Source organism: Theropithecus gelada, chromosome 6, assembly GCF_003255815.1.
Source record: "Theropithecus gelada isolate Dixy chromosome 6, Tgel_1.0, whole genome shotgun sequence".
Classification (NCBI taxonomy): Eukaryota; Metazoa; Chordata; class Mammalia; order Primates; family Cercopithecidae; genus Theropithecus; species Theropithecus gelada.
In genome coordinates, this window is record NC_037673.1 from 32,194,388 (window position 1) to 32,209,779 (window position 15,392).

Below are 15,392 nucleotides of genomic sequence, written 5' to 3' on the forward strand. Positions count from 1 at the left end.
ACCTACACCTCCTGGGTTCAAGCAATTCTCCTGCCTCACCTAGAGTAGCTGGGATTACAGGTCTGCATCATCATGCTCGACTAATCTTTGTATTTTTAGAGACGGGGTTTCGCCATGTTGGCCAGGCTGGTCTCGAACTCCTGACCTCAAGTGATCTACCTGCCTCAGCCTCCCAAAGTGCTGGAATTACAGGCATGAACCACCATGCCTGGCCTATTATTATTTTTGAGACAGTTTCACTCTTGTTGCTCATTGCAACCTCCGCCTCCTGGGTTCAAGCGATTCTCCTGCCTCAGCCTCCAGAGTAGCTGGGATTACAGGTCTGCATCATCATGCCCAACTAATCTTTGTATTTTTAGTAGAGACGGGGTTTCACCATGTTGGCCAGGCTGGTCTCGAACTCCTGACCTCAACTGATCTACCTGCCTCAGCCTACCAAAGTGCTGGAATTACAGGCGTGAACCACCCTGCCTGGCCTATTACTGTTATTATTATTTTTGAGACAGAGTTTCACTCTTGTTGCTTATTGCAACCTCCGCCTCCTGGGTTCAAGCGATTCTTCCACCTCAGCCTCTTGAGTAGCTGCAAAGACAGGCATGTGCTACCATGCCAGCTAGTTTTTTGTATTTTTAGTAGAGACAGGGTTTCGCCATGTTGGTCAGGCTGGTCTCGAACACCCGACCTCAGGTGATCCACCCACCTTGGCCTCCCAAAGTGCTGGGATTGCAAGCATTGGCCACCGTGCCCAGCCCCGTTTGTCAGGTTTTCTAAGAACTCTTAATTTCTAGGGAAAATTTTAAAACATAGTCTAATTTCTCAAAAACAAAGTGCTAAAAAAGATAAGTGCCACATTAAGTCAGATACTCCAAAACTCTGACATGTCAAAGACTTACAACTGATATCGGATGATAACCAAGACACAGCTGTTCTGATCCATTGTTGAGGCCTTCAGGACCTTCTTATGGAAGATAAGGGAAAGAAATCAATCTATCACACTTTGTTTGTCTACCGTGTGAAACTAAAGTGTATTTGGAAAAGTGACTAAAACCATTGTTCGAACTGAAGTTCCTGTCTTCTCAGGAAATTTTCTGTATCTATACTATTCTTTTCTTGCTCAGAATAGATACCAGTCATGTTTATTATTCTAACTGAACTACCACACTCTCTTAAAGAAAATTAAGGAGTTACCACTAAGTGTGCAAACTCACTGTAGCCAAGACAATATACATGAATAGGCCTCCTGCTAGGTTTCCCCTGATGTATTTATACCATCAGAGGGAAAAGTCTGAGATCAATATCTTAATAAGAGAAATCTTGGATACCACTGCACTTCAGCCTGGGTGATAAGAGACTCAGTCTCCAAAAAAAAAAAAAAAAAAAAATCTTAGAAATTACAACAAATATCAAATTGATACAACTACTTTCTGAGTTCACCCAGCTGCATATCTCAACTTGCTGTGGCAACCAGGATATTAAGTTTACTTAGTCTCCAAAAGTGTATCTGATTATTTGGCTTTGCTCATCTGACCTGTATACTTCCTTCTTTCCATGCACAACCACTACCTCCCACAGGTAAACTCATTTACTCATAGAAGTTGGAATTCTCCATCACTACTGTCTTGTGGAAAGACTGTCATAAGTGGGAGAATAGGGATAAACTTTTAGCTGTCTCATCCTTCCTTCATTTTCCCCTACCGCCTCTTGACCTGGTTTACCACCTCCCACCATTTAGTGGCTCCAGGAATAAAAACATTATGAATTGAAGTATTAAAGGTACCATGTGCCAAGATGATACACAGGCATGCTTTATCAAACTACCTTTCACATTCTAATCAAAGAATATGGGATTACAACCAATTTCAAGTTCACAGAGTGAAAGCCTCCCTTTAACCTTCATGCAACGTAAGCAAAAACTAGAGCTAGTGGGGAAAACCTGATGGGAAATAAAACCTAAAAACACATGCAACTAGTTACCCTTTTGACTTCCTCTTCCTTTGTGTACCTCAGACAAAACTGGAACACTCGAAGGTCTTTGCAGTGGATAATGAGCTTCTCAGGGTATTTCTTCAGTTGTCCAAAGAGAGTTTTCTTTTTCTCATCAAACACTACAGATCAGCAATGAAATCAGGAAGGGAAATTACGTTACACAGCAATGAGTGAATGCTAAAGAAACGAAGTCGATGATCAATTTCTAGGGATACTTCCCAAGAATGAGAGGAAATGTGCTGCCTGCCTTTTAAGTGACTGCCAAAGGAAGCCCAATCTCTTCCAGCAGGGGCCCTGGCTCTCTGAGAGCAGTCAGGGTGCTTCACTCCTCTGGAGTAAGCACAAGGACGAACAGACTGGCCACTGTTGGCAGAACTGAATCCAGTGGCCCAAAGAAAACCCACTATGAAAGCTGATCTTATAAAAGATGAAAGGGAAATGACTAGAGACATGCTTTCATGACAGTCAGCTCCTGGGTTTACAGCTAGGACCCCTCCTAAGACCCCCTCACTGTCCTAGAATTTGGACCCACTCAGCACCTAGTAGTCTTGAGAATATCATAAATGATCACTGAACGATTTCTGAAGATGCCCCGAATACAAAAATAGAGAAGTGGAACAGAGAGAGGCTTGGCAGGAGAGGCTTGTTTAGTCAGCAGAAAAGACATCCTAATGCAATACAACAGACCTTTTAATCACAGCAGCCTATAAAGTAAAACCTACACAGCTAACTCTGATTTCAGAAAGTCTGATCAACATCTAGCATATAATGGCATCGTGTGAAATATTAGAAAGAACAGGTTCCAAGTTCAAATCCAAGCTCCTCTAGCTAAGTGACCCTATATAAACCACTATACATCTCAATTTTAGCATCTATAAAACAGATTTAAACAAGATGATATATGTGAAAAAATTTTTTTTAATTATAAATGGTCATAAAAATATTATCATCATTATCAGCTATACTCTCAAAGGTTGCCAACACCCCAAGGGAAAACAGATACTTACCTCCATAAATCTGATCAACACAGTGGAGTGTAATGTCATTTTCTCCTACAACCTTATTCTTAAATTGAGTTTCCTAGAAGATTCAAAAGGAAACAACTGTGACTCCTCTGCATACTGTTAGACATTTGTAGGCAGAGTAAATCACCATTCTCTATCTGGATATTAAGAAAAATGGGGGGCCGGGCGTGGTGGCTCAAGCCTGTAATCCCAGCACTTTGGGAGGCCGAGACGGGCGGATCACGAGGTCAGGAGATCGAGACCATCCTGGCTAACACGGTGAAACCCCGTCTCTACTAAAAATACAAAAAATTAGCCGGGCATGGTGGCGGGCGCCTGTAGTCCCAGCTACTCGGGAGGCTGAGGCAGGAGAATGGCGTGAACCTGGGAGGCGGAGCTTGCAGTGAGCTGAGATCCGGCCACTACACTCCAGCCTGGGCGACAGAGCAAGACTCCGTCTCAAAAAAAAAAAAAAAAAAAAAAAAAGAAAATGGGGAAATGCAGCGACATTCCTAAAAAAGGGACAAGGAAGTGTGTGAGAAAAGCTCCTGAGATTCATTCTGAGACAGGGTTTAGCTCTGTCACTCAGGCTAGGCTAGAGTGCAGTGGGGTGATCTTGGCTTACTGTAACCTCCACTTCTTGAGCTCAAGTTAACTTTGCACCTCAGCCTCCTGAGTAGCTGGGACTACAGGCACACACCACCTCTCTCAGCTAATTTTTGTGGTTTTTTAGAGACATGAGTTTGGCATGTTGCCCAGGCCAGTCTCGAACTCCTGAGCTCAAGCAATCCACCTGCCTCAGCCTCCCAAAGTGCTGAGATTACAGGCAAGAGCCACCGCGCCTGGACCAGAATATGCCATCTCTGGGCTCCTCCTAGGCAAACCCACCATGCCACACACAATCACTTTGAGAAGTGTGGGGAAGTTATGTACAGGTTAACATTTCTCCACACAAATGTGAATAGGGGATTGACAGAGCTACCTGAAGTCAGCTTCAGGAAGAACAAGAGATTCAAGTTTCTGGTGAATGCTCTTTGTACAGGACTATGAACCAAGCCCAAGGCCAGATGGAAGAGGCAGCACTGGTGCTACTTTTTAAAAACCAAGGGTGATCTGGGACAGTTGGCACACTGGGACCAGGACGTGCCTTGGCTGGGTTTCCACTAACATATGGTGCTCTCCTAGTGGTATGGGCAGTTCTCTCCTTACTTAATTGCTCATTCTTCATGAGTAGGAACAAATTTCACAAGGCCACTGCTACAGGTTCAGATTTAACATAGGTGAGCTGGGTAAGGCGGCTCATGCCTGTAATCCCAGCATTTTGGGAGGCCAAACCAGGTGGATTTCTTGAGCTCAGAACTTCGAGACCAGCACGGGCAACATGGCAAAACCCTGCCTCTACCAAAAATAACAAAACTAGCCAGGCGTGATGACACACGCCTATGGTCCTAGCTACTCAGGAGACTGAGGTGGGAGGATTATTGGAGCCACGACTGTGCCACTGCACTCCAACCTGAGTGACAGAGTGAGATCCTGTCTCAAAAAAAAAAAAAATTAAAAACACAACAAAAACAGAGTGAACCTAAGTTCAAAGGCTGCATTCACCATCGGTTTCATTACTGACTCAGTTCCTAGGTTTAAGGAAGAGCTTAGTATAGAGAAAACGTTGGTGAACTAGTATATTTGGAAGATGTTATTCCAGTGAGTGGTATATATTGCACTGAAATACAGAATAAAATTAAAAATTGACAGTGTCAACATATGAAGTCAAAAGCAAGCCAGTATGACATGAGGCACAGGTGAGAAATTTCTAAACGGTCCTGCCACTGAAAGGAGATCCTGAAAGACAGAGAGCAGGCCAGTGATGAGAAGGACTCTGTCCTTTGTGTTTATTTATGTGGGGCGGTGGGGAGGGTGCGCACGGTGGGAAGTGGAGTAACTGAGTAGCTAGGGGGAAAAAAGACAACAGAGCTACAACTGTACTATTCCCCGCAAACTTCACCAGATGCAGTTCATACATGCAGGATTTCTGTTCTTTGTGTTTATGTGTGTTAGGGGGTAGAGTAATTGAGAAGCTGGGAGAAAAAGACAACAGAACCACAACTGCACTGTTGCCTGCAAACTCTGCCAAATGCAGCCCATACATACATCATTATCCAATGCAGATTCATCATCGCCCAAGAAGGCAATCTTGAAGTCTGTGCAGACAAGCCTCCCATAGACGCCATGCTGACAGGAATCTTCCTGGACATACTTCAGTACTGTGCTGGCTTCACAAAGCAGCTGTTCACCTGATGGAAGCCAAAACAGGTCCTCCTTAAGAGTTCTCAGGGAACACACAATATGTAAACACTGAAGGCTTTCCAGCCCTATTTACATATGGACAAACACACAATACAACACGGGGCTTCAGAACTTTACACTTTTCAGCATGGCAGGAGCTGCAAAAACATAGGAGAGAAGATGAGGCAGAGTGGAAACCACCAAGAAGTGAAATTGAAATGGCTCAGATACACCTCCATGCAGGACATTTCTATCTTCTCACTGGGAATAATGGAAATGTCCAAATAGGTACTAATGATCTGAGCTGCACTTTCATGCAGAAATCTTAGTGTTTTCATTACTTGACCCAAGCAGATGTTCCACAGAAGCAATACCCTAAGTGAACACAGATGGCCTTGCCCTAGTCTGCCCTAAAAAACACAGATCCCAAGCCCACTTTCCTGTGAAAGGGGGCGGCTTCTAATACTGGAAGTGCTGAGAGAGACTGGCAGTGCCTTCCTGGCCATGGGGCTTCCAGGCAGCTTCCATAGATCCAAGAGGTGCTGCAGCCTTCCACAGCATGACCACCCTTGTTCTGGCTCCACGCTGGGAGGAAAACAGAGGTCAGAGGTTTGTGGGGAAAAAACGTGTTTCCTCTCTTTCTTAGTTAAGCGTATTTCCTTTCAATGCGTCACCTCTCCTGCTCCATCTGCAGCACCCAGCTGATATGAGAAACTGCAGTCCCTGGAAACAGAAAGTATCCCTCCTTGCAGTCAAAAAGATGAGGATTAGGGAATAGGTCAGTATTCTCTGCCACCTGGAAGCAGAGGAGCCAAAGAGAAGACTATGGGGGAAATGAAAAACTAAGTATAAATGTTGTGTAACAACAACAACAACAAAAAAAACCTAAAGATTTTTCTTCTCATGCAACAGACAACCATCTTCTCCTTGGAATCTCCCTCTTGATAGCTCCTTCAAGGTCTTTAAATTTACTTTTTAGCTCAAAATTTATTTAGTCTATCTTTCAATATGAAAACGAACAGTTTCAGACAGTCAGAAGGGACACATATTATGGTGTTGTTCCCTCATCTTTCAAGGGGTTAATTACCTCGGGCTGAAACACTAAGGAAACACCGGAAGATGGTTCAGTCACTAGGTCAGCCTCTCGAGAGATCACAGTTTGAAGGAAATAATGAAGACAGGGCCTCATTAGGGTTTAAAATAGTCCCAGAAAAAGTGTCTCTGCCAAGTCCATGGGAGAAGACATGTGAGCAAGGTTTCCTGTGCTTTCAACTCCCAACATGAAACACCTTTTAATGGTGAGGCTCTCCCCAAGAGCAGGCCAGCCCCATCCCATGCTCATGTACTAGAGACCAGAAATTAGCATGCACTAGCTAATACAACATTCCTGGTGAGGCCCTCTGCAAACATAGCATGCTGTGCCATAATCAGCTGGTTTATACCAGATCAGAGTCTAGAAGCACAAGAGTTGGGAGCTAGAAATGATCTTTGTCTAGTTTACGAAACTAGACTCAGAGAAGTTAACTCTGAACTCACCACTGCACACCTACACCTAGATAAGACTGTGAAGTAATTCAGGGGAGGGGAGAATATGCATAATGCTAAGCTAAAAATAAAATTTCCAAATCTATAACCCCAAGAAGAGGCAAAACAAGAGGAGATTTTTTTTAATGATGACGGCTTAAGTCATCATTATAGAAAAAAAGTCTTTGACATTTAAAAACATCAAAAAAAGTTACAGAATTCTTTTAGCAAATAAGGTAGATCAGTCAGAAACTTGCACAGATTTATATCCCCTCAATAAACTGGAATAAAATAAAAAGCAGCAGAATAAAGCCTGTATTGTTTTGGGGAAATGTACCTAAAAAAACTTATTTTGAAAAAGCTATTTTGAATTAGGAAAAAGAAAGTAGAAAAAGAATTAAATACATGGATCACAGAATATCCCATATATGGAGAGGATACACCACCAAGTAGTTTCTATTCCTGAACATGGAAATGATTAAAACTTAACTTAAGCTAAAGTCACTGTCCTCTATCTCAAAAATATTCAACCAATCCAGGCTCCTTCACAATGACTGCAGGGTGAAGTGCTGGCAGCCCCAGGGCTGGTAAACCCCAGCATCCCCAGTACACGTGCTCACATGCACAAGTAGGTATGGACCAAAAAGTAAAGTCACCCACCAATAGTTGCCTTGGGAGGCCATGGCAGTTGAATTGTTTTCCTCAATTTCCTACAGATTGGGGATCAGCATACTGGAAAAGGCCATATTAAAATGGCCTGAAAAAGGCCACATTAGATTGTGAAAGCAGTGAGAATATCCCAGGTTTATTTTCATCAGCTTGGGGGAAGAGGAAACAAGAAAAATTCTTTGCAGATGTTGTAACACTCAGACCCAGGTGTGTAGTTACTGAACTAAAAACCTTGATATGTTTGTTCAATTCATTACTGTTATATGTGGGAGGATGAAAACAAAGGAGTTTAAATATAGCAAGGCTAGGGATGATGTAATTTATCATTGGCCTTGCCTTGCATAGGAGTTACTATGCTAACATGACAGTTACCTGGCAACAAGTGAAGAGTTACTTCCTTCTCTGTTACTTCCTTTTCGTTTGTGTGAATTTCCTAAAAGAGAAGAGCAAAGGATATTTTTCTTTGTTTAAGGGTTTAAAATGAATAACATTAAGCTGTGCTTTCAGAATACACACTAAAATATCACATATCCTCAGGAACTTTTCCTTTATGTTACAAGCTACTTTTTTTTCTTTTCTTTTTTTTTGAGACAGAGTCTCACTCCGTCGCCAGGCTAGAGTGCAGTGGTGCGATCTCAGCTCACTGCAACATCTGCCTCCCAGGTTCAAGTGATTCTCCTGTCTCAGCTTCCCGAGTAGCTGGGACTACAGGTGTGTGCCACCACGCCCAGCTAACTTTTTGTATTTTTAGTGGAGACAGGGTTTCACCTTGTTGGAGAGGATGGTCTTGATCTCTTGACCTTGTGATCTGCCAGCCTCGGCCTCCCAAAGTGCTGGGATTACAGGTGTGAGCCACCATGCCGGGCCCAAGCTAAATACTTTTTAAAAACGTTTTTAACTAAAGGAAGACAGAAAACTCCAACTTATGGATATTTAATGTATTAAACTAATTATTTAGGACCGATAACTAGTAGCTGTCCCAAGTAGAGGTGGAAAGGCGGGCGCTTCTTATCTCTCCTTATCTAAGGAACAACTTGAAGTGTCACACAGCAAAGCAAGGTTCCTCAAACGCAGAATCACAAACAAAAGAGATGGCAACGGCCGGGCGTGGTGACTCACGCCTATAATCCCAGCACTTTGCAAGGCCGAGGCGTGTGGATCACCAGGTCAGGAGATGGAGACCATCCTGGCTAACACAGTGAAACCCCGTCTCTACTAAAACTAAAAATACAAAAAATTAGCCAGGGTGGTGGAGGGTGCCTGTAGTCCCAGCCACTCAGGAGCCTGAGGCAGGAGAATGGCGTGAACCCGGGAGGCGGAGCTTGCAGTGAGCCAAGATCGCGCCACTGCACTCCAGCCTGCGCGGCAGAGCCAGACTGCATCAAAAAAAAAAAAAAAAGAAAGAAAAGAAAAGAGATGGCCCGGCGTGGTGGCTCAACCTGTAATCCCAGCACTTTGGGCGGCCGAAATGGGCAGATCACTTGAGGTCAGGAGTTTGAAACCAGCCTGGCCAACATGGCAAAACCTCAACTCTACTAAAAATACAAAAATTAGCCAGGCATGGTGGCGGGCACCTGTAATCCCAGCTACTTGGGAGGCTGGGGTAGGAGAAACACTTGAATCCCGGGGGCAGAGGTTGCAGTGAGTCGAGATTATGTCACTGTACTCCCGCCTGGGTAACAGTGAGACTCTGTCTCAAAAAAAAAAAGAAAAGAAAGAAAGGAGACAACATGCCACAGCATGATCTCCTCTCCTCCCAGTGAGGATCAAGGGTTGAAAGCAAAAGATGATGTGTTCTTGAGAGAATATGGACATATGAATAAGGCCCAAAGGTAAAAATAGGAAAACATGAATGTATTGAGTCAGTATTGATCCAGCTAATCTATAGCACACCAGGGCTCAGTAAAGAGAGCTGGAACATTCTTTGTCCCTTCAAAGTTACCTAAAACCACAAGACAGTGCCAAGAGATATAATCATTTCTAATAGAGAATCAAGGCCAGGTTCTGTGTCACTGCTTCTCAGTAAAAATATATTCAAGTGCCTCTATTTGGGGCTCAGTATTTATTGGATATTCAAAGATAATTAATTACAAACATGAATGAATAGACCAAAGCAATGATCATATATGGCTGTTAACATAACAAAGAGAGGCACCATAGGCCTCCTAATAAAGTGTACCGCACCATCCATGAAGCGTTCTTGCCAAAATATCTAACCTCAATCTCTCTGAACTTCCATGGCAATCAGCCAATATATCAGAAACACTGGGACAGAGAAACATGTTAAATAATAGTGGGGATATAATCAGTCAAATTCTGATTGTGGAAAATTCTACAAGACACAACCAGTTTTGTCAACAAATAAAATCAGATTTTTTTTCCTTTTTTTTGGTAGAAGGCCCTGGGTGGGAAGTTTTCTGAATTTGTTAATTCAGACTGAAATATGGCATTAGAAGAAACTTGGGTACAGCCTATCCTGAGGTTGAAGAAGAATGTTATGGCTTTTCCTGAGAACCCATTTTTGAGCATCGTGTAAATTGGAGGTGATAAGATGCCAATAAACCAAGTCCATCTGAGGCAGTGTGGTCAGATCACATGGGGAGCTTGTTATCTAAACACTCTCTGGCACCCATAAGCCTGCGGACTTACAGGGCAGGGATGCAGGCTGGCCCTCTGATTTTGTAAAAAGCTCCCCAGATGATTCTGAGGTATTGGTCTGGAGCTTAAGCAAGAGGAATTATTGTTGCGTGTTAAAAGCGATGAGTGTTTTGGTAATTTAAAAATTCTTGGCCAGGTGTGGTGGCTCATGCCTGTAATCCCGGCACTTTAGGAGGCCTAGGTGGGCAGATTACCTGAGGTCAGGAGTTTGAGACCAGCATGGCCAACATGGCAAAACCCCGTCTCTACTAAAAATACAAAAAATTAGCCGGGCATGGTGACGGGCACCTGTAATCCCAGCTGCTCGGGAGGCTGAAGCAGGAGAATTGCTTGAACCCAGAGGCAGAGGTTGCAGTGAGCCAAGATCGTGCCACTGCACTCCAGCCTGAGCGACAAAAGCGAGACCTGGTCTCAAAAAAAAAAAAAAAAAAATTATCATTGAGAGTTTTCCTGGTGTTACTGACAAAGAACTAAATTAAAGCACATCTTTTTTTTTTTTTTTTTTGAGACGGAGTTTCATTCTTGTTGCCCAGGCTGGAGTGCAATGGTGCAATCTCAGCTCACTGCAACCTCCGCCTTCTGGGTTCAAGGGATTCTCCTGCCTCAGCCTCCCAGGTAGCTGGGATTACAGGCATGCACCACCATGCCCGGCTAATTTTGTAGTTTTAGTAGAGACGGGGTTTCTCCATGTTGGCCAGGCTGGCCTCGAACTCCCGACCTCAGGTGATCCACCCACTTGGCCTCCCAAAGTGCTGGGATTACAGGTGTGAGCCACCGCAGCCAGCAAAGCACAATTTTATTTTTATTTATTTTTAGTTTTTTGAGATGCAGTCTTGCTCTGCTGTCCAGGCTGGCGTGGTGTGATCTCGGCTCCCTGCAACCTCTGCCTCCTGGGTTCAAGTGATTTTCCTGCTTTAGTCTCCCAAGTAGCTGGGATTACAGGCACCTGCCACCAAGCCCAGCTAATTTTTGTATTTTTAGTAGAGCTAGGCTTGCTGGGCGTGGTGGCTCACGACTGTAATCCCAGCACTTTGGAAGGCTGAGGCAGGAAGATCACCTGAGGTCAGGAGTTCCAGACCAGCCTGACCAACATGGAGAAACCCCATCTCTACTAAAAATACAAAATTAGCTGGGGTGGTGGTACATGTCTGTAATCCCACCTACTCGGGAGGCTGAGGCAGGAGAATCGCTTGAACCTGGGAGGCGGACGTTGCAGTGAGCCGAGACTGCGCCATTGCACTCCGGCCTGGACAACAAGAGCGAAACTCTGTCTCAAAAAAAAAAAAAAAAAAAACAAGTTATGGCTGGGCACAGCAACTCACACCTATAATCCCAACACTTCGGGAGGCTGAGGTGGGAGGACTGCTTGAGCCTAGGAGTTTGAGACGGGCTTAGGAAATACAGTGAGACTCGTCTCTACAAAACAAACAAAAAAATTAAAATATCCAGGCATGGTAGTACAAAAGCCTGAAGTCCCAGGTACCTGGGAGGCTGAGGTTAAAAGATCACTTGAGGCCAGGAGGTCAAGGCTGCAGTGAGCCATGACTGCACCACTGCATTCCAGCCTGGGAAACAGAGCAAGACCCTATCTCAAAAAAAGTTACTAACCAAGGATCTGCAAGCCCCATTAAACTCACGGCCTACACTCTTCACTGCTATGTACCATTCTAACAAACATGGTCTCCAGTTTCCCATTGCAAAAGAGAAAATCAGTGTAGCATCCATTGCTTGTAAAGGAAACTCTTACTACAAAATTGATCAGAACAAGTAAGAAAAATTCCGTTAGGAGAACTGTACTTCACATTCAAGGATCTGTCACACACAGCAGCAGTCCCCAACCTTTTTGGAGCTAGGGATTGGTTTCACAGAAGACAATCTTTCCACGCACCTGGGGTTGCTGGCAGGGGGGCAGGGGATGATTTTGGGATGAAACTGTTCTACCTCAGTTCATTAGACATTACTTATATTCTCATAAGGAGTGTGCAACCTAGATCCCTTGCATGTGCAGTTCACAATAGAGTTCACGCTCCTATGAGAAACTAATGCTGCCACTGATCTCACAGGAGGTGGAGCTCAGGAGGTAAAGCTGCTGCCCCCTACTCCTACATTCACCTCCTGCAGTGCTGCCACAGACTAGTGCCAGTCCACAGTCTGGGGGTTGGGGACATACAGGACAAAAGCATATGGACGTTAAAGTCAACTGCCACTCCTGAGGACTTGCTGAGAGGCAGTCTGGTGGTTTTTACTTCACTGGTTCTTGAAAAGCCAATTCTTTGGATTCTTACCAAGTTCACATTCAGAGTGCACATCATCTCAAATGTGTGATGATCCTGGGGCACCTTAGGAGAGGTAGAAAAGAACTGGGGTGCGGTGTGTGGGGGTACAATGAAGCTCTCATAGGTCAAAATGCTTAGAAATGCTCCTATCAGCTTTAAATCAAAAACTGAAATTGTTGTTCTCAGATTAATTTTATCTAGCCAGAGGGACAAATTCTAAGAACCAACATCTCTAAAGGTTCCAAAACAATTAATTTCCATTGCATTTGACACCAAAGTGCTAAAAGGACATAACACAGACATTTCATTTCCTAAAAATTACCCTACTTTTCTAGAATGAACACTTAATACTCATTTTTTCCAGCTAAGTAGAAAATCTGAGGGAGAAAATGAATTTGCATCTACATATTAGGTAGGTATCCATGTATATCTTAAAACAAAATTTTTTAAAGTAGAAAGTTGTATTTTTTATGCAGCATAGTACTAATAATTTAAGTTTTTGTCTTTCTGTATGTTTCTCCAATATTTTCTCTGTGCATGCGCTAAAAACAGAATACCGACCTGGGGCCACAGCCCAAACATGGCTCTGGCATCCACAGACATGACTTTGGTCAAGTCATTTAAATTAACTGAGCGTCAGTTTCACTTTCCTCCAGTATAATAAAATGGAAACAATACTACCTAGCATGAGAGCTTTAAGAGATACATACATCACTTCAACTTCCTGACACAGGTACTGGGTAATGTAATTTGTTATAGTTGTCTGGGGTAGCAGGATCTGTGCTTCTGCTTGATTTCCTTTCATGAGTAAACAAAGAGCGGGGGAATTATTCAAGAATCTGTTGGCAGGGTGTGGTGGCTCACACACACTTTGGGAGACTGAGGTGATCACTTGAGGCCAGGAGTTTGAGAACAGCCTGGCCAACAGGGTAAAACCACATCTCTACTGAAAATACAAAAATTGGCCAGGTGTGGCGGCGTATGCCTGTAATCCCAGCTACTCGGGAGGCTGAGGCACGAAAATAGCTTGAACCCGGGAGGTGGAGGTTGCAGTGAGCTGAGATTGCGCCACTACATTCCAGCCTGGGCAACAGAAGGAGACTCTATCATTAAAAAAAAAAAAAAAATCTGTTACATGAGACCAGTAACTTCTACTTTTCTCCCAAACCTGTTTCCCATATTAAACTAAATTGACTCTACTCAGGAGGTCTCGCAATTCTTTTTTCTGTGGATCAGGAATTCCTGAAATTAGCAACACTGAAGTTGGCCCTCAACCTGTAAGACTTTAACTACATTAGGAATATCCAAAGCCATGGAAAAGGAAATAGTATTTTTCTATTAATAGGATTTATCTTCTAGCAGCACACCATGATTTATGTCTGGTCATTATGCATCTTATCTTTCGCAATAGAAAGCACTTTGAACCCTCTACAAGACCAAAAGGGTAGAACAATGGTTCTTAAAAAACCACATCCGGGCCGGGCGTGGTGGCTGTAATCCCAGCACTTTGGGAGGCTGAGGCAGGTGGATCACAAGGTGAGGAGTTCGAGACCAGCCTGACCAACATGCTGAAACCCCATCTCTACTGAAAATATAAAAATTAACCAGGCATGGTGGTGCCAGCATGCCTGTAATCCCAGCTACTCAGGAGGCTGAGGCAGGAGAATCACTTGAACCCAGGAGGTGGAGGTTGCAGTGAGCCAAGATCATACCATTGCACTCCAACCTAGGAGACAGAGTGAAACTCTGTCTCAAAAAAAAAAAGAGACCACATCCGAGGAAGGACTTGCTTGGGCATGCACACACAAAAAAGCTTTCTCAGCTATTAATTTTGTTGACAGTAGATCAAGCTGCAAAAAGGTGGTAACAAATTGAGAATAGAAACCTATATAAGCACTGGAGCACTGGAATTTAAAGTGCCACACTGTACTCAGTCATCAAGAGTATCAGGCCAGGCGCGGTGGCTCACGCCTGTAATCCCAGCACTTTGGGAGGGCGAGGCGAGCAGATCACGAAGTCAGGAGATCGAGACCGTCCTGGCTAACATGGTGAAACCCCGTCTCTACTAAAAATACAAAAAATTAGCCAGGTGTGGTGGCGGGTGCCTGTAGTCCGAGTTACTCTGGAGGCTGAAGCAGGAGAATGGCGTGAACCCGGGAGGTGGAGCCTGCAGTGAGCCGAGATCACAAAACTGCACTCCAGCCTTGGTGACAGAGCGAGACTTCGTCTCAAAAAAAAAAAAAAAAAAAACCATCACGAGTATCTAATCCTTCTCTGATTAATACTTCAAAAAATTATAAATATACACTATGCAATTCTTACAGATAAATCAACTCAGGAAAAAAACAAATACCATCATCACCACTATCAACTGCTTCCCCTCGCAAACAAAAATCCATACCAGTCCCAAGAAAAGAAATAACCTAGAGGACTCCAAAAAATCAGGGTATACAAATAAGAATCATAAAGAAATCCTCTCCTCAAAAATATATTTAATTGGAGTTTTTCTTTGAATTTGGTTTTCAGAAGTTACCTGTTCGGGTGGGTAGGAAGGACGGAATAGAGCGTATTCACTGGCAATGTCTATAGTCTCTTCATCCCTATATTTCACAATCGCTTTTTGAACTCCACAAGAAAAACAAACAAAGAACTGACAAATATGGAGCTAACATATTTCAATATTCTTAGGAGAAAACAGATGTACCATTCTTTGCTTGTTGATCCCAGAAGAATGAACATAGTTGAATGAAGGAGAGGAGAGGTGGATACCAACAAGGTACAGGAGCACCTGCATCTGGATGTGCTGAGTCCTACATGTGGATCTTGGAGTGGGTTCCCCTTGAATTCCCCTATGTGCATCCTACTCCTAACCATGCTGTATTCTGAATGTGTATAAACTGTTGTCTTCGTTGGCAAATTTGTTGGATGAGTGATTAAAGGCTGTCCAACCTTTATAACTGAATGAGTAAATATAATCTCTTCCTTAGTAGCA

The 15,392-nt window shown here is 43.6% G+C and overlaps 1 protein-coding gene across 1 annotated transcript in view; it reads right to left on the minus strand.

The window, feature by feature from the left end:
• Positions 1–15,392, minus strand: part of MTMR12 (myotubularin related protein 12) — an 87,346-nt gene that overhangs the window by 41,857 nt on the left and 30,097 nt on the right. The window contains exons 2-5 of the mRNA XM_025389388.1: positions 7,839–7,899; positions 5,139–5,281; positions 2,994–3,066; positions 1,975–2,105 (exon numbers count right to left, since the gene is read on the minus strand). Coding sequence (XP_025245173.1) covers positions 1,975–2,105; positions 2,994–3,066; positions 5,139–5,281; positions 7,839–7,899 — 408 coding nt within the window. The remainder of the gene's footprint in view (positions 1–1,974; positions 2,106–2,993; positions 3,067–5,138; positions 5,282–7,838; positions 7,900–15,392) is intronic.